The sequence below is a fragment of the Chinchilla lanigera genome, unplaced genomic scaffold, assembly GCF_000276665.1.
Source record: "Chinchilla lanigera isolate Chin_1 unplaced genomic scaffold, ChiLan1.0 scaffold00056, whole genome shotgun sequence".
Lineage (NCBI taxonomy): Eukaryota > Metazoa > Chordata > Mammalia > Rodentia > Chinchillidae > Chinchilla > Chinchilla lanigera.
This window is the reverse complement of record NW_004955457.1, coordinates 6939746-6963356: the sequence shown is the minus strand read 5'-3', so window position 1 is coordinate 6963356 and position 23611 is coordinate 6939746. Positions and strand designations below refer to the sequence as shown.

Here is a 23611-nt window from a genome sequence, read left to right as displayed (position 1 = left end):
ACTTTGATTTTTAAAAACTTGCACGTTAAAGGTAAAAATCCGTGTAAACACTAAAATGTCAGTCCTGGTTATCAATGAATGGCAAGATTAAGGTACTAACGTGGTTTTTGTGTCTTAGTTTTGCTGCTGTTTCCTGCCCTTTCTATTATATGTTATTATTCTGTGTGGTGACAAATAGTAAAATCAGTTTTATTTGTAAGGGTGTTTATTCTATATGAATATTGTTTCAAGTTTGTATGGGGAACTGTAGCTAAGCGTTTCACTGCTCCAATCTGCAAAAGAAGCACAGATCTATTGTTTGTCTTGCTTATACTCATTAAATCATCACTTGTGCTTATATTGCTGTGACTTTTACTTTCTTTCTTTTTTTTTTTTTTTGGTTTTTGGTTTTTCTCCGGTACCAGGAACTGAACTCATGACCTTGCGCTTGCCAAGCAGGCACTTTGCCACTGAGCTAAATCCCCAGCCCCGACTTTTACTTTCTTTAAAGATTCAGTAAATATTTTATGAAACAATGAATTCATGTTCTTTATTTTGATGTAAATTTGTACAGTCCCATTGTAAATGTTGCTTCTAATTATAGATGTAAAATGAAATTTCATTTGTAACTGGGACAAGTGCCTTAAAGATAGTAATTTAAAAAATAGCGAAGCTTTTTTTTAATAAAAATTTGACATGAAAAGCACAATGTGTGGAAGTTTTGGAAACTCTAGTGAATTACAACAGGTAAAAGCTAAAAAGAATACATTGCTGTCTTAAATAGTGGTGTTCCTAAGTATTACACGTTTTATTGTAAACTGCTTGAGAGTTCATTGAAAAAGGTATCTGTTTATTTACCATACAGTCTTTGAAGGAAATTTACCCTTGTTTGAAAAAAAGGAAGATGCTAAAATGAATTTTAAATGTATGACTTAGTGCTAATGGTGAAAAGCATTTTTGGAATTAGATACGTTGTCCTGAGATTAAACATTACTCCATGGGCTAAAAATAAAGAGCACTACAAGAATCTGAGACACTCAGACAGCAGGAAAATACACAAGATTCTTCCATTTTCCTCCAGGCAGCACCCTTCTTTGAGAGTTGCTTTTTGTTTTTAAAATTAGTGTTATGATTTGCCTGTGTTTTCCCTCACTCAGGTGTCACTGTGCCATTGAGCCAAGGTGTCTGCCTGAAGAGCTTTCTCTATTGCTGCTAACCTATTAATTTGGAAGCACTCCTTAGATGTGCAGAGATAGACGTCCATACAAAACTCAGATTTATTTGGTCATCCCAGGCCATGTGTGTGTAGGAAGATGAAATAAAAAACTTTTATACCTCAGACCCTTGGAGGGTCTCCAAAAGGATACCCAACTATAGCAAGTGACATATTCACAATGCTATTTGTGAAATCCTTAGGCAGTGCTTACAGCAAATGTGTAGACTGTAAGAAAAAAAGAGACAACAAGGGCCACAAAGAAAAACTATTTTCTCATAATAACAGAGCTAGACAAAAAGAAAACTGGACAAACCCTAGGCAGCTGTACCCCTGGCAGGGACTACTGGTCACCAATCTCCTTTTTGTCTCCCTCCTAAGGCTGCAAGTGTCCTAGTAAATCTTGGGTACCTGTGTGCAAAACACTGCATTGGTCTCCCCAGCCACATCCTTCCATCACCATTTTCAGCAGAGGTCAGTAAACCCACATGTTCTTGCATAAACTAAGGAAAATGTTCTACAGAAAGATGGCAGGCCTGAAGAATGGTGTGAGCCCTCCTGACATTCATTTGATCAAGTTGTTATTACAAACACTGACAGGATAAGCCAAGTGCCTAGTCAGCATTTGAAAAGCCACTGAAAGAGTAGAAAATTTTCTTTTCTTAATAATCACATTCTACAGAGAGAAAGCTTGCAGCTATTATTTCTTTAATGCTTTATTGAAATAACTTAAATACTTTTCCATTTGAGAGCATAGTAAAGGCAATCAACAACTGATTAATTTTATTCTGGATTATAACTTAGGAAAACGGTCTGCTACTCCACTATACTGAATGCCACACATTAGTAGAATCTGCTACAAAGCCCGTCTGCCTGCTCTGATGCAGAAATGTTATAGACTCCCTGAATTATCTATCAGTCTTCCAGTCACCATGAAGTAGCAGAAGATACACACATTTTTTTCTTTTACCAAAACGTTCTTTGCAAATGCTTCTAATAGAAAAAAATATAACATTCAATTCCATTTGCATCAAAAATGAACTGTAAAGAAAATGCAGATGATGGTTTTTCTCTATTCCCAGAGGTTGTGTTATTAAGTTCCACGGTAGAAGTCTAAGTTTCTAAGTGACCTGCAGAATGAAAGGATGATGTTAGTATAAAGTACATCAACAGGGCACAAACAGTAGCTTTCAATAAGTTCCTATCAAATATCAAATGCTAGCTGACAAAGATGGATCACATAAATGTAGATATAAAACAATTTCTGTGGGGCTATTTTGAAAAGTTTGGAAATTGAGCTATGTTTCTCAACTAAATGCAATATGTGACATCACAGTGGAACCTGTATAGAAAGAAAAAAAGTGCTTAAAAAGGACATTTTGAGTCAATTGACAATATTGCTATATAGATGGTAGGTCAGATAAAAATAACCTTTTAGATATTCTGAAATTGATTATTACTGAGGTTATTCATTTTTATTTTTATTTTTTAAATATTTATTTATTTATTTATTTATTTATTTATTTATTTATTTATTTATTTCCAGTACCAGGAATCAAACTCATGACCTTGCGCTTGCCAGGCAGGCGCTGTGCTGCTGAGCTAAATCCCCAGCCCCACTGTGGTTATTTAATGAGTGACTTTCTTTGTTCTTAGAAAATATAAGCTGAAGTATACAGGGTAAAATGAAAGGGTATGTAAAAATTCTGATGGTTCAAAACAGATTATATGTCTACATCTATACCTGCTCAAAGAGAAGAGACAGAGAAAATGGTAAAGTTCATGGGACAAAGCATTAGCAATTGATGGATTCAGAAAGATGGGAATTTTTTTGTGCTACTCTTGCAACTTTTAAGTTTGTAGTTTTTCTGTAAGCTTGAAACTATTTCCAAACACAAAAGTAAATATAAGAGTTATACTTCTTCTGACCAACCTTACCCAAAGTAAATCTTTTTAAAGCTCCTTAGTAGTTGTGTATTGTGCTTGTAGTGTGTTACTTTGAATTTTGCATATATTGCTTTGCATTTAAACTTCTATTGCCTTCTCTGTGTCTTATTTCCTTCCATAACATTGTGAGTTCTTTAGGAGTAGTGATAGAGGAAGCAATCTTGCTCTGTCACTTCTCTTAGACCTTACACATTACTCATTTAATCCTTATAACAAGCCTATGAGATAGGTCATTTTATAGAGAAGAAACTAAAGCATAGGGAGGTTAAGCAATTCACCTAAGCTATTAAACAAGGAACCAGAATTCAAGAATATTGTCACTGAACTCTTTGGTATAGTTCTGTCCATTTCAAATTCATTTCTTGGTGATGTTCACAGTATGAATACTTTCCTAGGAAGTGATATTACTCATACCCATTTTGACTAATAAATGGAGACTAATGCTAATATAATAATAAAAGAAAAACAAATCCTTAAAACTCTTTCCTAGACTATCTGGATTTTTAAAAAATAGTTTCCCCTTCTCCAAGTATATGAAGAAATTCAGTGGCTAGAAATGAGTAGAAAATTCTGAATAAGGCATTGTTTTATTTTGAGGTTAAAAAAAACTTGTTTTTCATCCAAACAAACACGATATAATGTCCACAAGCCGTGAAGGAAATTCTAAGAATCCCAAATATATAAAATGAAAAGCATTCTCAAACAACAAAGTAAAACAGCACATTTTGTATTCATTTAATATAATATTTATTTCTGTAATATAAAAGGAGTCTAACAAACCTGTGAGACATGTATATGTATATTTATATGGTTGCAGCTATTTGGCTATTACAAGACATGTTAACAGTAGTTACTAATGAACAGTGGAAATGGAATGTGATAAGATGATTATTTACTCTTCAGTTTACATTTTCTGTATGGTTTGAAATGTTTATTTATAAGTATGTGTTGCTGTTGTACTTTTCAACTGGTTTAAAAGATGTATTATTCAGGAGTTGGAAAAAAATTCCTAAATTGCACAAATAATAAAGTTGGAAAGGAAAAATAAGAATGAATTTTCTGTTGTTTGAGTACAAAGAAGGGGACTTTACGGAAGGATTCTTCTCAGAACCACAGCCCTCTACAAAATGGGTATTGCTCTTCTGATGCCCTGTAGCTTGCAAACACCAGCTGGCCACAGAAATGGCTGATGTCTGGAAATGAGCCTTGATCGGTACAGAAAGAGTGCAGCATTGCCTAACGATCACTCACTTACTGCTAATTCACTAATCAACTGAATCTCTATTGCCTGCAAAGCACTTTATATATGTGTGGGGAATAAGAAGGAAACAAAAATCTGCTTTCACCAAGGAGCCAGCAATCATCAATGGTTATGGAAGAAAACATATATGGAATAAAATGATATCTTCAAAATAACTTACAAGTGAGCAACTGCTGAAGCTAGGCTCTCATTACAGAGGTCTGTGACCTCGTGTTTCGGATATCTATTTCTGAACGATTGAGTTTGGTCTAGACTGTCAGTGTTGTGTGTTTGTGTAAGTGCACGTGCATTTCCGGAGCTCTTATTTGTTGTTTTGTTTTGCTTTCTAAAGCTTGGTGTCTTCAAACACACATAAAAATGACCTCATGCTTAAAAGCTCTTCAAAAATAAAAATATGGTCTTGTAACCTCTAAACCCTTAAATCTCCTAGCAAATACTTTTAAAAGAAAACGGTACAGTGATGGTTTCTCTGAAGTGTGGTCATTCTGTTTTTAGAATACATATTGTGTGTGAAAGCCCTGATATATCCTAAGAATTCAGGCAGCTGCTCAGGCAGTTCCTACTGTAGGACAAGGTGACGCTTTTAGTCCATCAATAGTTTACCTCTGGAACCTGAATAAATCCTGGTTCCCAAGTGGTCTTTCAGATTCTAATTCACATTTAAAAGATGCACAGCACAGCAACCAAGCCCAATTCATGACTCAGTGTGTTTCTGCTCAAAATTCTCTTGCCCTCTCCTATTTCACAGTGCTCAGCCTGTACCAAGTCTCTCCTTCAACATCACTCCAAAGGTCCCAGACACCCAGCTGGAACCATCTCTGATTCTCTCTTCTCTCAGCTTTTATTATGTTGATGAACTTGGTCTCCCTAACTTCTTTTTACATTTTTTTTCATTTTGCACATTAAGATTGAGAAGCTGGAACCAGAAGAATAAAGAATAAAGAATAAAGAAACTCCTTGCTTCCTTCCTGCTTTCCCTTCAGCCCTGTACATCTCTAACCATCTGAATCCTGCAGCGTAAAACCTGGGAATCAGGAGGACAGGTCAGGAGCAGGGGAGATGCCAAGCAGGAAACGATAAAAATTCTCACTAGTAAGAGACGGACCAAGAATAGGAACGTCTGAGATATGGGTATTAATAAAATCCCCTCAGTATACTTACTTGAATCAATACAGTAACAGCCAATTAACTTTTTTTTTTTTTTTTTTTTTTTTTCTCCGGTACCGGGAACCGAACTCACAACCTTGCGCTTGCCAGGCAGGCGCATTGCCGCTGAGTTAAATCCCCAGCCCTGCCAATTAACTTATGAATAGTACTTTTCAAATGCTGAAAAGATAATCATAGCTAATATTTATTTAAGGATTACGTGGTCCCAACCACTGCTCTAAACACTTAACCTCTATCTCAATCATCCCAACAACTGTAGGTACCATTACTCTTCCTATTTTGTGTGTTTGTTTTCAGGCAGGGTCTTGCTTTGTAGCACAAGCTGGCCTTGAACTCACAGTGATCCTCCTACCTCAGCCTCCCAAGGGCTGGAGATTACAGGTGTGCACCACTATGTGGGCCTGGAGGCTTGACTTCTAATCACAAGATAAATACAGTTCTCTCAAAACATCTGGGATCTGTTTGGTCCACTTTATGATTTCAGACCTACTTTTTTCTTTGGCAGTGAGTATGAAAATCTTTTTGATGATTTCCATTCTGTGGCATTTGCTTCCTTTGTAGAACTGCTCCTGGCTTTTTTATGTGTTGCTCCCCTTCTTAGCATGACACCTACAGACACATGTAAACCATATCTGAATATAAACGTTTGAAAAAAAAAGTATCTTCCCACAGGTTTACATCTTTCCCTTCTGGGCTGCTTTGCTCCCATTACCAGAGGATCTGGGAAATAAGACTTTATGATCTTGGTATGTACTAGGGGTTGGTGGGAAATGAGGTCATAAAAGCTCCTAGTTTGTTTTGATTCATCTGGACAGAAATCTAATTACCATTACAATATGAACATTACCTTGTGGCCCATCCCATAATTTTGCTTACATTTTTCTAGGCAGATGGAAATAAACAATCTTACTCTGCTTGCAGGCATATTCTACTGCTTTGGGCGCAGTTAACATGGCCAAAGGGTGCATGGAGAGCCGGGGTAGTGGAGCACGAGGAACCTGAAAGACAGTCCAACTTTTAAAAGCCACACCACTTGGTGGGATTCACATCACTAATTATGGCACTTGGCTTGTTTACTCAACCCAGACTCCATAGATATTAACGATGGTTCATCATTGAAACACATGACTTAAAAAAAAAAAAAGAAACACATGAAATGTTGCCTAGAAAAGTCACATACTGCCTTTCGTTCCTTGTTTCCCTTTGCTTACAACGCTCTTTCATACCCTAATCCTCTTCCTTGTTCTTGTTTCTAGGAAGAACCATTTACTCCTTTCCTGCTTAGAGGCTCCTACTTTTCCTTTGAGATGGAGCACTAATATCCCTGTCTTCATTACATTTCTCTCATTGAGGAGATAAAATACCCAACACCCAAAGTTAAAGGAGGAAAGGTTTATTTCAGCTCACAGTTTGCAGAGGTTTCAGTCCACAGTCAGCTGGTTCCAAGGCAGGGTAGCATGGCAGAGGGGCACCACAAAGGAGAAACAGTTCATGGTAGGCAGAAGGCTGCAAAGCAGTAAGCAGCGAGGGCCAAGCAACAACCCTCTTTCTATCCCTTATATTTTGTCCAGGCTACACATCCTTAGGGTGGGTTGCACTCACACCCATGGAGAGCCTTCCCATTATCCACTCTCAGAACTGCCAAACCAATCAGTGGACTAATTTAGTAATCACCCACCTTTGATCCCAGCATCACACTTTAGATCCAGCCACCTCTGAAAAACCCCACCTATGATCATATGAGACTTTGGGGGAACATCTAGACACAAGCCATAACAACCCCCTTCTATGAGAAACTTGCTCTGACTTCCACCCTAAGTACCTCCCTACCCCAGAAGCTGGCTGGCTGACTCATTCATTGTGAATGCAAGTATGTTACTTGATTTTAATTTCTCTGCTGACTACTGAAGGTGAGAACTTGTTCATATTTGTATTTCATTTTTTTTATATTGTGTAGAGATTTTGTTCAAATCTTTTTCTCATTTTAGGTTGAGATTTTTGCCTTTTCTTATTATTAGGAATTCTTTATGTATTGTAGATAGAAGTCCCTTGGCAGATGTTTGTATTTTGACTATCTCCCATTTCTTTGTGGGTTTCCTATTCACTATTGTAATGGTCTTTTGTTTATAGAAGATCTGAATTTCAATGTAGCTCAGTTTATCAACATTTGCTTTTCTGGTTGGGGCTTTCTGTATCCTGTTTAAGAAACATTTGTCTACACCAGGGTTAGAAACATATTCTTTTATAATTTCCTCTAAGTGCTGTATTGATTTATCACTTACATCTATATCTACAATTCCTCTGGGATTAATTTTCATTTGTAATATGAGGTGGAGATCAAGACTTTTTTTCCCTGAAGATATCCCAGTAAACCAGCACTGTTTATAAAAAAGCTCATCCTTTTCCTACTCCACACCAGTGTCACTTTGCCATAAATCAGGTGAACCAAATGTTGCATATTTGTTCTCAGACTCTATTTGGTGGCATGGTCATCCATTCTGTGCTGTGCCATAGCTTTATAGTAGGTTTCCACATCAGATAGCACATGCCTCCTTGTTATAGGATGCTGGGTTCTGGGGGATTCTTTCCAGGTTCTTGGTGTCCTGAACAAAGAATTGGACAAGGTAGTGAAGGTAGCGAAGGTGTATATTTACTGAAAGTGGAAAAGATATCTCTCCAGGCTAAGAGTGGGAGACTGACCAGATTCACAGCGGCCTGGAGGATAATGGAAAGGAGCCTTTTGTATCCAAAATTCCTGGACTGTCTTCTCCCTCAGGCAAATTAGGGATTGGGACAGTCATCCTATCAAAAACTCACATGGCCTGGTGCCAGGTTTAAACTGCCTTATGGAAAAACTTGCTTGGCTTCCCATCAGATGTAAATGAGGAACTGAAAACAACACTTTTCTGGTTGGTCCTGCAAGCAGCACCAGATTCAAATGAGGGAATGAAAATATTCTGGCTGCCTCTCTTATGAGTTCTGCCCATGTCCTCTGGGTCTTTACGACCTTTGACACTGCCCACTTTTGTCCCCACCAGTTTGCCCAGCCCTCACCTCCTAGCTCATCTGGGTTCTGCTTTCCTGTTCTAGGCTGCTTTGGCTCTCCTTGGTTCTGCATTTCCTAGGCAATTTTATCACCAGCTTGTCAGAGTCCATAATAAGAAAGAGAGGGTGGGGAAAGGAGGAAGGAAGGAAAGAGAGAGAATTTTCTTCTTTTTTTTTTTTCTGGTACCAGGAATCGAACTCACGACCTCGTGCTTGCCAGGCAGGCACTGTGCTGCTGAGCTAAATCCCCAGCCCCCGGCTCTAGTGCGAGAGAATCTTCTGAAATGTTGACTAGGGTTAACTTGAGTTTCTGGATTACTTTGGGGAAAACTGATTTTAGCAATAATGAGCTAAAACTCCATGAACACACTATCTCCTCATTCACTTAGGTCTTCTACTTTGTTAAAAGTATTTGTAAGTATATTTTTGACTTGTGCTCAATGGTATATTTCTACACTTCATTTTCTCTTTGTTCTTGGTATATAGAAATAAATTAATTTTCACATTCCCCTTGTGTGCAGCAACTTTTCTAAATTCACTTACTAATATAATAAATTATAGATTCTTTTGGATTTTAAAGTACTCATTATGTCATATCCAAGGAATGATAGTTTTCCTTGTTTTTATATTCTTATATTTGTTTTCTTGTATTTTTCACACTGGCTAAGCTCTTTGATGCAGTCTTAAATATGTCATCTTCATGCTGAGACATGGCGGTCTCTAGATAGTAAAATTCCTGTCTGCATGTGACATAAGATCTGGCTGCTCTTGACAGTGGCAAAGAAATCACATTAAAGGGTTGAATGTCCTTCAATATGTAGGTGCGTAATTAGAAATATACAATTTTGTGCAAGCAGATTAATTGAGTTTCATGGCCTGTGTGGTTTAGAAAATGTGTTAGTTCCCTGGCAAGAGCCATTTTTAAGCTTTTGATTTTTAGTTAGATATGCTATTGGCCAGTTCAAGTTTCTATCTTTAATCCACCTCACTAGCTTGATGTGACCGTATTCACTTGTTTATAACCAGAGGCATGTAGGATGAAGTGTTCTGTGAGATTCCTAACACATTTCCGTAAATGAGCTACTCTTTATCTTCTAATGCCTACAGACATGGCTGTGAAAGCTGGAGCTTCAGTAACAACACCGTGAGAATGACAGCTGATCTAGAAAGAGCCACACTCTGTTCCTGACAATCCTGTGGAACTGTAGGTAGCACCAACTCTAGTCTGCCTGCCTTCAGAGTCCCTTCATAGGAGAAGTAAACTGCTGTATAGTATTTCACTATTACTATGGGTTTTCTGTTATATCATATAGGGAACATGAATTGAACAGGAAGTGGAGGTATTGTGCCCTTTTGCTGACAACAGTTTATAGACATTTTACCAGCAGTGCTACTAAATTTCACTTCCACTTTTTATTCAAATGGCAAAAAATTTATTGAGTTTCCTTCACGCTTAGTGTTGTAAAGAATGAACTGGAAGCATGAACTATGACCTCTAACATAAAAGGCACATAATATATTCAGCAAGATGGTCCTCCAATACAGAGAGTAATTAAAAAGGAGACTTTGATTCAGTATGGGTCAATTATGGTTGCGATAACTACCCTTCAGGATAAAGTTTGTGAGATATAAGGAAAAGAAAATTCGTTCAGATGTCCTTCTTGATAAAGGTTTGTTTTTTATGCTCTACTTTCCCTGTCCACTGGGGAAAGAGGAACCTGAGGATTTTAAAGTTCTTTTTCAACCTTCCTGAGTCCTGATAATCTGATGACTCATGTAAGCTATTAATTTAGCTTCCTCTATGCTTTATACAAAAAAAATTTAAAACTAGGGTGAAATTTAAATCCTAATCTAGAGTTAATCATATCTCATTTCTAATTCAAAGGCTATTGACTAATATCTTCATTGTCTCAGTGTGAAAGAATTATTGTAATTATTTTTCAGTTCATGTACTTAATAATGTCAAAGCATATTCAACAAAAATTTCTGCTAGCTGTAAGGAGGAGAAGAACAGGAGGATATGTACAAGCATATAAGAAAGTTCCCATGGAGGGCCTGGAAAGGGGTTACACCATCAAGAGGTAAAGGGCATGGACAATAATCATCACCTCCGTCAACCTGGAGCAGTAACTTACTAAAACATCATCATGATATTGTGGCGATGGAAGATGATGTTTCTGATCTTAAGTGTCAAAGCAATCCAGTATATGTTTACAGAAATCAGACTGGGCAAAGTAAAAGCAGGTCATGAAGCGTGGAAAAATAATCTATACTGTATATGACTAAGTTTTGCAAAGGTGGCTGGCATGTTGCAACTATATTTTCTAAACATTTTAATATGTATGAAAAAGAGCAAATTTCAAGTGGGAAAAATATTGGAAACTACAGGACTTGACCAATTCTATCCTACAGTAGTTTCTCCAACAATTAAGACTCCATATTGAGAGAGAGAGACAGACAGACAGATGCACAGACACAGAAGGAACTCAACAGAAAGAAGGACAAAAGACTTTTATCAGGCACTTCAAACAACATAGAAGATAAAACATAGGAATAGTTGTCCATGGGTAATCAGGAGGATAGAAGTCAGTAAAATGCTATCATACCGTAAAATGCTATAATACATTTAACAGACTGACAAAACTTTAAAAGTCTGAAATATCAGTGTAGATAATTTACACTGCTAATGGAATGGGAACTGTTATTTTGGACAAGAATTTGGCTTCATGTAGAGTATTGTTGTGTAGTTGAGACATAGAAAAGAATCCAAATTTCTAAAACAAAAGAATATATAAATACATCATGGTATATTCCTAAAGCAGAATAAGCTATGGCTATACATACCAACATGGATAAATTTCTGAAACATGTCAAGTGAAAAATGAAAGCCACAGGATGACACATTTCCTACTATTTTATTTACATAAAATTTTAAAACTGTGCAAAATGTAATAATATATTGCTTAGAGAGGCTTATGTGGTGAAACTGTAAAGGAGTAAGAGTGATGATTTTCTTGATATGCTTGGTGGATGTGCTTACTTGGTTTTTGCAGTTGAAATATACAGGGTATTAATTTGGACACAGTTGATACTGATGATCTCCTGACTGAACTTCAACCCAGGTGGACATAATTAATACCAAAAGTACTTTAATTCCTCACTGTTAAGATCTGTTAAGATGGAACTTTTATTTAGAACATAGGTCTTTCTCCTTATCCTGAGACCATTTTTTCATTTCTGCACAATTTCAGCCTGAGACAGCATCCTTCAAGAAAAGAAGACACAAGCTGGATGTGGTGGCACATGCTTGTAATCCCAGCACTCTGGGAGGCTGAGACAGGAAGATAACAAACGCAAGTCCTACCTGGACAACTTAGCAATTTAGTGAGAGTCTTTCTCAAAATGAAAAAATGAAAGGGCCTGGGATGTCACACAGTGTGAAAGCCCAGGGTTCTTGGGGATGTGGCTTTGGATAAACAAGGAAAGCAGGGGTTCCATTTGCCCTCTTCACTGCCCCCGTTTCCTCTCTCTGATGCGCCCATTTTTACTGTCTCTGCTTCCCTTTCTGTTGACCCCTGTTTCTCCATCAAATAGAGCTAAAGACTATGTGTATCACTTGCTTTGTCCATTGAAGGAAAATTTACGGTTTTTCTTCAATTTACATTGAGTAGGGCATTTTATAGTTACCTAAAGTGAGTTGTAAATGGCCCGTACTTATATAAGCTCCTTGGTTGAATTTTTTCTGAGTCCAGAGTCCTCCGTAGAAAAAAAGCTCCCGCTCAGGAGCTAGAACCTGAGGATCGCAGAGTTCAGACAACTGTGTCTGTGATGCTTTTTGTCACCAGGTGGCAGCAAATAGCCCTGAGAAAGGCCTCCAGCCTGAGCATAGAACCCATATTGAACAATGCGGCCAATTCCCATTACCAGAAAGTCTATGAAATCTGATTAGTATTCAACAGGGTTTTAAGCTTCCGCTTGAGAAAGATCTTAACTGTTGCTTAGGAGACCTTTTATCCAAAGGAATCAGAGGTCATTCAGATCTGTGCAGCAAGGAAAAAACCTTTGGCATTTATGTCTTTTTTTTTTTTTTAATAACTCTGTCTCCGTCTAGTCAAAATCATTAAGAAAAAATTAAGACCCAGAGAATTGTTTTCAAATAGTTTTATCGTTTAATTTTTGAACTGCTACATTTCCCTTGAGAGGTCCTGCTAATTCCTTATTCAAGAGGAGTAGGGTGCCCCTGCATATAATGTGTAGATGCAAGAAAAAGACCTGAGCTAGCATTCTTAAGCCCAGGAGGAGTGTGTGGAGCTCCCAGGGAAAGAAACTCAGATTCCTGTATTGATTCCTCAAGCCATGCCCTTTGTAACAATTAACTGCCTAAAAATAGGCAAAGTTTATATTGTATTAATGATAGCTACAACGGTAGGTGCTTAGTTTGGGGCTAATTAGAGCACTAGTTCTCAAACGGATGTGATTTTGTCTCCTAGGGCACATGTAGCAGTCTGGACATGTTTTTTATTGTCACAACTGGCAAAAGCTGCTTGCATCCAATAGGTAGGGGCATGGACGATGCTGACCATCTCACAATGTACGTAGGGCCCCATGCCAGCCCCAACCCCCTGCACACAACAAAGAATCATCTGGTTCAAAATGTTAAGAAATCCTGCCATGGAGGAACCCAGAGACCTAACTCCTGAGTGCTGGAACCTTAATTATAGCTTTTATTTTGAGGTTGCTGTAATGCTAAACATTAGGGTTTCACTGATACTGATTCATTTAATGGCCACAACAAAGCTACCTTCTTCTCCCTGCTTTTGCAAGTGCAATTGAGGCTTTATAAGATTAGAAAATGTGCCCAAGATTATTCTGCTTATAACCTGTGCAGTTAGTTGGGAATTCAGAGTCAAGCATCTAGGCTTTAGAATCCTTCCACATATAAAACTTGCCTTGCACATATAAATCAAGACGTAATCCCATCCTGTAGCAATAACAAGTACAGATCTTTAAAGGAAAGCCCTCTTCTAGGAGGATATGATCCGTTCCTGTTCGGAGTTGGTCATTTTGTGGCCTTTTCATTACTGGTCTCGGGCGATGAGGATGGGGATTGTGTGCCACTGAGCAGAGGCTCCTGACTGGATGAGGGACGGGATATACAGGGAGAGACTGGCGGGCCCACCTCTGAGTAGCATGTCTTTCCATTCCAGCCCCATTATGTGAACCTGACTCATCTGAGCTCCTCGGACATACGTATTTGCAGGTCTGGAGTGATATCCCAGCCAAGACAAGGGGTTTAGCTGCCATACCCACAGAACAAGCTTTCTGTATTTGTCCTCTGACTGTGGGAGTTAGGCTATCCCCTGGAAGGGCCAGATCCCCGCCTTAATCTCCCCCGGGCCCAGAAAAGAACAAGGAAGCAGGCATCCCTGCAGCCGCACAGCGCTGGCCCTCCATTGGCTTCCCTTCGAAACCCTGGTAGGAGGCATTGCAGATGGCAGTGTGAGCAGAAGGCCCACGTGAGGTGTGGTTCTCCTCCCTCCTGTCCCTTCCTGCTGCCCTCTCCTCCACACCCCGTTTTCCATCTCCACTTCCCTCCTCTAGAGGTATCTAAAGGTAAAGAGATCACTAGTTCACCTCCAAATAGCAGCCCTGTTTGAGTGCTCACTGAATACTCCTAGATTCATAAATGGCAAATACTAAACTGCCCTGAAGATCATTCAGAACATGTTCTTTGTTTTTTGTTGTTTTGCTTTTGTTTTTTTGAGACCAGTAGATGGGGGTCCAAAGAGGAGGGAAAGGGGGCCGCCTTGGGCTCAGTACTAGCAGAGTCAGAGGTCTCGGGAGTCCCAGGCACCTGGAGTTCCTTGTCTTTGCTGCTGCTGCTACTAGTGATTTCCCCGTACTCCCACCGGGAAGAGACAGGCGGTGGCAGTAAACTAAATCTTTTATCCAGAGAATGAACCTTATAGACCTGGTCCTCGTCCTGTCTGATATAGTACATCACACAAAGGAAGAGTGTAACTTCACCAGATCAACGTTACAAAGAGGCCAAGTGAGAAATTATAGTAGGTAGAAACAGCAGCATCTGGGCCCCAAGCCCAGTGCTCTATTTGCTGTTAGCTTTTGCAGATGGGAAGAGGACCAGGAGTTGGAAGGAGCAGGGAGGGGCAGGAGAGGGTGGAGGATTAAAAAAAAAAGAGAATTAAGAATGTGCATGTACTGACTCCCCACGACAAAGGTAATCATTGTGTACTGTAAACATGGACTAATAAAAATTTTTAAAGACATGTTTGTTATTAGTATGCAGTCCTCCATGTGAGAGCAATTTTACAGCCGGGTGTGGTGGAGCACATCTGTAATCCCAGCTCCTTCCGAGACCAAGCAGGAGGATTGACAGGATTTAAAGCCGGCCTGGGCAGTTTAGTGAGACCCTGTCTCAAAATCAAAAAAAAAAATAAAAAGGGATGAGGATGTAGTTCAGTGGTACAGCAACTTTCCTAGCATGGATAAGGCCCTGGGTACAATACCTACTATCACAAAAAACAAAAGCAAAAAAATTTTAAAAGGTATTTTACAAACATATATTAATCAAGGAGGATGTGACTAGGTCTGGTTTTGTTTCATAGCTAATACCTGAAAGCATATTATACATGTATAAATGAAATAATTTCTGTCTAAAAACCCTTTATATTGGTAGTCCCACATCACCCTTACCTTTGTAGTACCAGAATTGGCAGGAGAATTGGCCCCATAAATTTTAAAGACTTCTTCAATTGGGATACTGTTCTGTTAAACAACAACAATAATGTATTGTTGTATCATGGCTTTTCTTTCATTACAAAGTAAAGCTATTATAGCTCTAGTATATGTAGCACTATTTGTGGTGTTTTAGGCACTAATAAATAACTCCTGAATGACTACATAAGGTCTTGCTATATAGGGCAGACTGGCCTTGAACTCACCCTGTAGCCCAGGCTGGCCTCAAACTCACAGTGATCCTCCTGCTTCAGTCTCTCAAGAGCTGGGATTACAGGCATTTGCCACCATGCCCTGGGTAAATAACTAGATAAACCAGTTTTTCAAATGCCAACTAGTCATGTCTCTCATTTTGTCTTAACGTATTTTTTTTTTTTTTTTTTTGGTGCTGGGAATTGAACTCATGACCTCACACTTGCCAGGCAGGCGCTGTGCCGTTGAGCTATATCCCCAGCCCTTGTATTTTTGATACAGGATAGAACTCAGAATTTTTTTTATTATGCCTTTAAAAATGAAGCATTTACTATTAGTAAATCCTAATCATTTAGAAACTTTGATTGAAAAATAACATACATATGCATTGATATTAAAATGCACAAATAGACATAAAATAGTCATATATATCTATTTATATACTTATACAGTACTCTTTTCCTTACCATTAAAATTCCAGCGTAAGATGATAAAATCATTGCTTCTCGTTCTCTATAGTTTGGGTACATAGGTCTGCTGTGAAGTGGCAATTTCCTAAGGAGAGTATGAATAAATAAGAGTAGAAGATTTATTCCTGTTCTCTCAAAAATTATTAACATGTATTCGTTGTACAGGTGAAGGGACTCCACTGCGACATTTCTGTAGATGGATGCGGTGTGCTTTAGTCACGCTCATCCGCCCTCCTACCCTCTCTCATTCTCTTCTCCCCTGTCTGCCCCTCCCTCCCCCTCTTCTACTTTCAATTCTGCTCTTTTCCATTCCTGCTAAGGTCGCCGTAATAATCCTGAGGAATCTGCAATGGCTATGTGCTGGCCAGTTATTTATAGAATTGATGTGACTGGCTCTCCATCAGTGAAATACACACTCTGAATATTGAGTCCTCCGATAGTAGAGATGAATTTGCTCCTTATCCATGACTCCACAGCTGTCAAACAGAGCACCACAGAACTGTGGTGCTTTTTATAGTTCTGTTAGCCAGTACCCTTTCCCTGTCTCATCGTGTTTGTTGGGGGACCTGCCTTTCCCTAATGTAAGCCCATGTACGTCTAGGGAACTTGAGAACACCCTAAATTCCAAGGATGGAAAACTCACCATGGACTAAACTAGTTGGTATCTCCATCTCCCATTAACCCAGAGGCTGTGGAGGCTAGAGGTAGACCCTGGTGACATCAATTAAGTTTGAATGAAACTTTGCCCAACACAGACCTATCTACAGGGCACTTTTCCCTTCCTTTTTTCCTTCCTCCCTCCCTCCCTCCCTCCCTCCCTATCTCTCTCCCTCCCTCCCTTCCTTCCTTTCTCTCTCTCTCTTTCCTTCTTTCTTCTTCCTCCTCCTCCTCTTCTTCTTTGCTTAACTACAGTTGTTCAAACTGGATTTTCTGCTTTATTACAACTGAAACCTTACTGCTACAGTCATGTAGACCAAATATATAGTACAGACCATGGAGCAGAAAAAAAAAAAAAAACTGGCCACTGGAGTAAGCTATTGGATCCCCGCCTCATTCGTTCTGTTCTTACCAACTGAGTGAATGTTTCTGGAACGATTGTTACACATGGGACAGAATATCAATAATCCTGGAAAGGAAATTATCCCATGACTCAAACTCAGGTACGCATCTGCTCAAATGTCTGATAGTCTTTCGGGAAAGATTGCAGTCTTTGCCCACAGAGTCAACCATTTTAAAAGTCAGAGCATGCACATAATACAGTACAGTGCAGTCATGTTTCACTGGTGGGACATTTCACCTGACAGCAACCAATTAGAAAAGCTGCAAGCTACATAAACACATCTGTGGCTTCTTAATTTGGCAGTGGCAGGGTTTCTTTCAGTTTCTAGTTGGAAGGGGATGTTAGCTCTGTTGTATTTTCAAATCAGAATGCCTCATGGTGCAGCATGCTAGTTGGGGGCTTGAACTTCCTCCATGATTAACAGAGTGATGCATTGAAAAGGAAAGTAATAAACATATTTCAACTTACATGTCCTTCCACTCCAGCCAAGCTAAGTCTTCTGAATGATCCAACCACCGCAGAGCAACGCTGATGGCCAGGTCATAGTGTGCCTGGAAGCAGAATGCACAGAGGGGGAAGGCGTGGGTTTACACAGCAGCCCAAGGGCACCCTGGACCCGGTCAGGATGTGTGGTGAAGGCTGTCTTATCCTGTCATTTCTAGTGGGAAGGATCATTAGCTATGCCTAGTACCCTGATGCTCAGGCACAAATAGTTTGGGATCTTCAGGCATTAAATCCATCTTCCACTGGCACAGTTATGTGATTTGTATCATCCAGAAAGGAAAGGACAGTACAGGGGAAAGAATAGTAAACTTGGAATCAGGGAATTGGGGCTCAATTCTAGGTACTGCCAACAGCTTGTGCTATATCCTTGGGTGAATGATTGGTGTTCTCTGGGCCTCAGTTTTTTAAAATTTGGAAATAGAAAAAGGTGACAGCAGGAAAGAGGGCCACAGAGAACACTGTCTGATTCTGCAAGGGGTCAGGAATGTACCTGTAGGGCACAAGGCAAGTGTTTAGGGAACCTGGAGGAACCATCCTATCCATTTGGGAAGGGGACAGTCTTGGGAGGCTTCAGAAAGGTGGCTTCCTAGACGGAGGCCATGGGGATTAAGCAAAGCTTGTGCAAGTAGAGAGGGGCGTACCGGGTGGAGGAACCAGCATGAACAAACGCCTGATTAAGTGACCCACAGAGAATCACACATATAGTTTAATGCTGAGGGCAATTGAATGTCCATTCCTACCTCGTGAGGACCTTTGTCTGGTCATTTCTAAGTGTTCTCGTTTCATAAGCCAATTGACTATTTATCTAGCAAAATATATTCCCTCTCCCCTCCTCAAACTCATACCCCATGCAAGGTTCATTTGGTTTTCTTTTAGATGGGTTCTAAGATTCTCACCTTCTCTAAGGAATATAATTATTTCTTTCTGGGCTTGAACCAAACTGAAATGGGAACCTACATACATATACCGGGAAAACTGGAGCATGCTCAGTTGTTGAAACCTGACCCAGAGTTAGAGACCTGGGCTGGCAGTACCATATTTGCTCATTAGAAATGCAGGTTCTTTGCCTTACCCCAACCTCCTGAATCAAAACAGCCTTGTAATCAGACCTCATTAAAGTTTGAGAAGCGCAGCTCTCAGTGGGTTCATTTCTCTGTCTAATCTGCGTACAGAGAGGATAAGGCTTAACTACAAACTTAACTCCAATGGGGTTTCAATACTTGGCAAGGCACAAGGGAGGTGTTTAGGGAACCTGGAGGAAGGGAATAATCAGGGGGCAGAAGAGGAGGCGCTTTAGTAGTGCAAGGATAGTAAATGCACAGCAGGGAAACTGAAGGTTTACTAACTTATTTTGGACTAGACGTTTCTGTGGTTTTTATGAAGAACTATCAGAGACTAACATAAATCTAGGCTTGAACATGCGTACCAGAGGGTTTTAGGATAACCCACAGCTTTGGATTTCCCTCACTAAATCAAATAGTAAGGAAATGATTACATTTGAAAACAGCATGACAGATAATTTTGCCAAATTTTTAACATCCTGAACATAACATTTTAACTTGTACTCATTTGCTTTTTAATCTTTTTTCCCTGATGGGGCTCTTTATTTTCTCATTTTCATTTTGCTTTCTGTTTATGGGTCAAAGTGACCACATGGGTAATCTTAAAATGAGAAAAATGAGGAGGAGGACACTTTTGGGCACTTATGTCAATAGTGCCCTGATTTTCTATTCAAATTCTGTCCCTGTTCTGCCCCCTTAATATACATAGAACACAAATGTGAGCTGTATCAGCACATCTTTCTTTACCATATCATCTAGAAAGGTGAGTTGCCTTCTTCCTTTTGGGTCAAATTCATTTTCCCGAAGTCTGATGCCAATATAATCTCCCCTTAAAAGCAAGAGAGCAGCATTGAACCATTGTGGGTAATGCAGGGCTAGGTCTGCAGAAAGAGGCTTTTCCCAATCCCTCCCTCCAAGACCAAAATGCAACAGAAGTCCATGAAGACCTACCTGGAAGCTGAGTCATTATTCAGTTTTGGTTTACATAATAATCTGCAATGCTTCAGATTTAAAATACCTAAGCATAATTAACTTATTTTACCCTAGTCTAAAAATCAAACTCATTGTTGGGACAGAATTTACAGGAAAGCAAAAAGGCTACCAAATATCCACAGACAGAAAATTTCTTTTGCTTTTGCTATTATAAGGTTAGGATTGCGACCCACTGTGTAAAATAAAGATTCCCTTGCTACCCATGCAAAATTCAGGCAGAATGTCCGAAGTTGGCTCTTTTCAGATGTGTAAAATGCTATAGAGATGGATTATTTAACTGTAAGCCTTTTCCTCATTAGAATGCATACTCTTAGGAGAAGTTATACTTGATCATTCATTAGTAATTCCATGTTACTGTGTTCTGATCAAATCCTTTCTTAATAGTGACTCTTATTTTTTATTTTTTTTGTTTTTTTCTGGTACCAGGAATCAAACTCACGACCTCACGCTTGCCAGGCAGGCACTGTGCCACTGAGCTAAATCCCCAGCCCCAATAGTGATTTTTAATAAGAGGCGGTAGACTACACTCCCGGGGAGGAAGGCAAGGATTCCACCCTGGGAAAGTTGGAGAGAGAGGCTGAGTGGACCGAATAGGGAAAGGAATCTGAGCCTCTGGGGCTGATCCCTACAAATCTCACCATTTTATGAAAGCCCACTAGAACATTTTGGGCTCCTTACTACGTGGAGGATAAGTTTATTTTTGCCTCCCAAAGCTTTCTTTTGAATCATTAATCTTTTCTAGAATCATAAAAGTTCTTGAATTCTTGCTGTACATTCCAAGATAATTTCAAGTAGCTGAGAAGTATTTTTTGGATATAAAATTGTATGTACATCAGTTTTGAAATTGCAATTCTTTGTGTGAGATGTGTATAGGAGTTGGTATTCTTGACTATGGTTTGTTATTGTTATAGTAGTTTCCAAACACGTACATGTTAATGTATGAATTCATACAAGGTTTATCTCAGCAGTTCTTAAAGACTTAGTAAAAAGATAAGTATCTTAGTAGGCAGAGAAGGAACACTTGAATAGTCTATGACAAATTCTTTGATGAAAGGGGTATTATTATTATTATGGCTGTAATATATATATATGAAATAGAATATAACCTTTCCCTCTCTTTTTATGTGCTCTATAAGTTTTCACCAGTATTTGCTCAGTAAATGTCAAAGAAAAGCTACATAAAAGAAAAATTGTTTACAGGAAGCAGTGTTTTAAAAAAATTCAGCTGTCAAAAGAAAGATGAATTACTGGGTTGATATGCCAAGAGTAAGAGGCAGTGGCTGTAATTTAAATGCTGGTCTTCAGGGCACCTTTTCAAGGACTCTCTCATATGTCCTTTCCCAGCGGACTAGCCCCTTGCAGCAGATCTTCCTGCCTACACTGGCTGTGCTCACTGGCTGGGCCCCACTCTCAGATTCTAGAATGGGGATGCCTCAGAGTGCATGCTGCTGGTAGAAACATCCTCCTAAGACTCAGCACGCTGAGGTATACCATGTGTGAGGCCTCCCTAGCAGGAGAAAGAGGCCAGGCCATTCTTCGGCTTTCTCCTTTAGAGCAGGAGTACAGTCTTCTGTAGCTTTCCCCCCACCTGGCAACATCCAGGCCATCCGTGACAACCCACCAAATGCCAATGGTCATCAGTGAGAGTTGTTTTTAGTCATACTCACAGCAGCTTTTTCATTTCCTTCTTTACAAGCCTTCTTTCCATGGTTAAAGGCTTATCCAGCTGAGTAGCCATCTGCAGTTTACACTGCACCTGTATACACACACACACACACACACACACACACACACATTACTCTGGAGATCACTAATACACAAATATAACAAAAATGTTAACAGTTTTGGTTCTGGGAGGGTAAGTTCTTGGATGTTCATCATATTATCTTTTGTATTTTTGAAGTCATGGCTTTTTTTAAAAAATCAGGACTTTCAAAATCACTATGCTAAATATTACTAGAAAGAAACTTTTCTTTGGATGCATATAGCACACACACTGTAAGGTTTATTGGGGTCAGCTCTCCAACGGGAGGCAATGAGAAAGTGGGGTGCAGAGTTGAATAAATTCTCCGCTGGCTAACTTAGTTATTTCAGATCAGTCTAGCTGCTCCTACATCTGCTTCAGCCTTTCAGGAATGGTGGGAGGTGGAGAAGGCAAAGTGGCAGAAGACACTGGGAGCATCCCTGTGAAGGTGATGAGCTAGGAAGGCAGTACTTTTTTTCCCTACTGGACAGGTAAGTGGGAGAGGGTGCTGCTAGCCAGAGGGGTGGCCTCATGGCCTAGAGAAGGGAAGCCAGGTGCCAGGATGTGCAGCCCACTCCACCACTGCTTGGCATGGCCAAGCGGTACCATGTCTCAGGTTTAGATGGTACCTTCGGTACCTCAGTCTCAGGTTTACCTGAAAACAAGCCGGGTTAACATCACCAAAACATGTTTCACCTTAACATCCTATGACCCCACAAAGGCTGGCATGTATTCAAATTCTTTTCATTCAATAATTCGGAGAAATATGTGTTCATAGGATGTTTGTCCTACCTTGATTCCTTGACAGGAAGTGAGCTCACTTTGTTTTGAAGCCTGAAAGGCAGAAGATAGCATTTCCTTCAGCCCATTCTTGTAATTCTGAGCAAATACTTTGAATTTCAGACTTATAAATTATAAAGTTTGCATCTCTTTATTGCTGTCTTCCTTTTAGACTCCTTTGCTCCATTCAAGTGGCATAATGTATAAGTGCTTAAGTTTTGAAAATATGAGCATTTCTCACCTCCAAAACGTGAGGCTAGAGGTCACAGCCCCTGTGAGGCTGCTGAGCAGCTGTGTCACCTTGAACAAATTAATTTGCCTCTCTCTTTTTGGGCTTCTTCCTCTGTAAAAGAAGGGCTGAATGATTAGACAGGTTCCTTCTAATTGTAGAATTCAGTGATTTATATGCATTTAGCAGCTTGACCTGGTTGAAAAAAGGCCATTTCCACAGACTGTAAGCTAGATTTTAATTTTGCCAGTCACTCCTCTTTTCTGTCCGAAGAGCTTTAAAGAAAACAAGACCACTGGCTGGAAACACATGCAGAAGAGGTATTGGAAAGATGTCAGCCACGTTATGCTTCAGCTTTCTCATAGAAACCAACCCTCCCGAAGTCACAGCCCCCTGTAGCCTCCAGGAATATCATGCACACGACAGTATAGGCAGCCCCTCCACATCCCACCAACCAGATGCTCTTTCTGCTGTGCTCTATGAGATGCTGGCTCTGTACAAATTCCCCTTCAGGAATCTTACCAACTGCAGGGCTTTTGTGCTTTCTCTGCTTCTGCAGGTGCTTGAGCATCAGTGCGGCTGGGGCTGGCGCTTGCAGACATCAGGAGAACAGATGACTTTTCCCGGTTGCTAGGAAACTATGGCTGAATGAAAATAACGTTTTTTAAAGCCCCCCCCCCCCCCGCAACACACATTCTGAAAGCAGGGGTAAGGAGTCATATATCTGAGACAGGATTGTGATCCTGACCCAAAGTTTACATATCTTTTTACCGGAGTGAGTTTAGATGTCCATCTAAATGATTAATCGGAAACTGAGAAGAGGCTAGGAGTCTGCGTCCTGTTTTTTTTTTTTTTTTTTAAATAGCATTTGCCTGCAGACATAGGAGTCAAGTGACTGAGCAAGGATTGCTGGGGAAGCCAGTTAAACTGCTCCTCTAGACTTAGGGAGCCCTAAAGAAACACTTAGGGTAATTCTTCTCTGTGATCATAGACACAGAGCAGTGAATGTCCCAAGGAACCATTTCTGAGTCCAAGCGTCAGCACCTGTCTCTGGTGGAGTGGTCCCCTCACATGCTTGCTTCCTCAGTTTAAACCCTTGCTCTTTTGCTGAAAGCTTGTTGACCACTCCCTTGACTCATTTAATAAGATCTAAACCCCTTTATGCCACTGGACAGAGGCCAAGTTTGTTACTTTAGTTGTTCTGTCTGGT

General features: G+C 39.8%; 1 protein-coding gene across 3 annotated transcripts; it reads right to left on the bottom strand.

Annotated features, from left to right (window-relative positions):
* Nucleotides 1-1892: 1892 nt before the first annotated feature.
* LOC102007305 (chromosome unknown open reading frame, human C2orf80) lies at nucleotides 1893-23002 on the bottom strand. Of its 3 annotated transcripts, XM_005396967.2 has the most exons (11): nucleotides 22924-23002; nucleotides 22414-22515; nucleotides 22185-22226; nucleotides 21316-21404; nucleotides 19403-19484; nucleotides 17559-17641; nucleotides 16028-16115; nucleotides 15327-15398; nucleotides 6478-6565; nucleotides 6058-6176; nucleotides 1893-2322 (listed from the first exon to the last, which is right to left on the bottom strand). In XM_005396967.2, exons 4-11 carry the CDS (start codon nucleotides 21384-21386, stop codon nucleotides 2314-2316), a joined length of 612 nt encoding a protein of 203 aa, XP_005397024.1. In that variant the 5' UTR covers nucleotides 21387-21404; nucleotides 22185-22226; nucleotides 22414-22515; nucleotides 22924-23002; the 3' UTR covers nucleotides 1893-2313. The 3 variants fall into 3 exon arrangements, with proteins under 3 accessions (XP_005397024.1, XP_005397025.1, XP_013376126.1); XM_005396968.2 differs by lacking the exon at nucleotides 15327-15398; XM_013520672.1 differs by lacking the exon at nucleotides 22414-22515 and having other exon boundaries at nucleotides 22924-22997.
* Nucleotides 23003-23611: the final 609 nt, after the last annotated feature.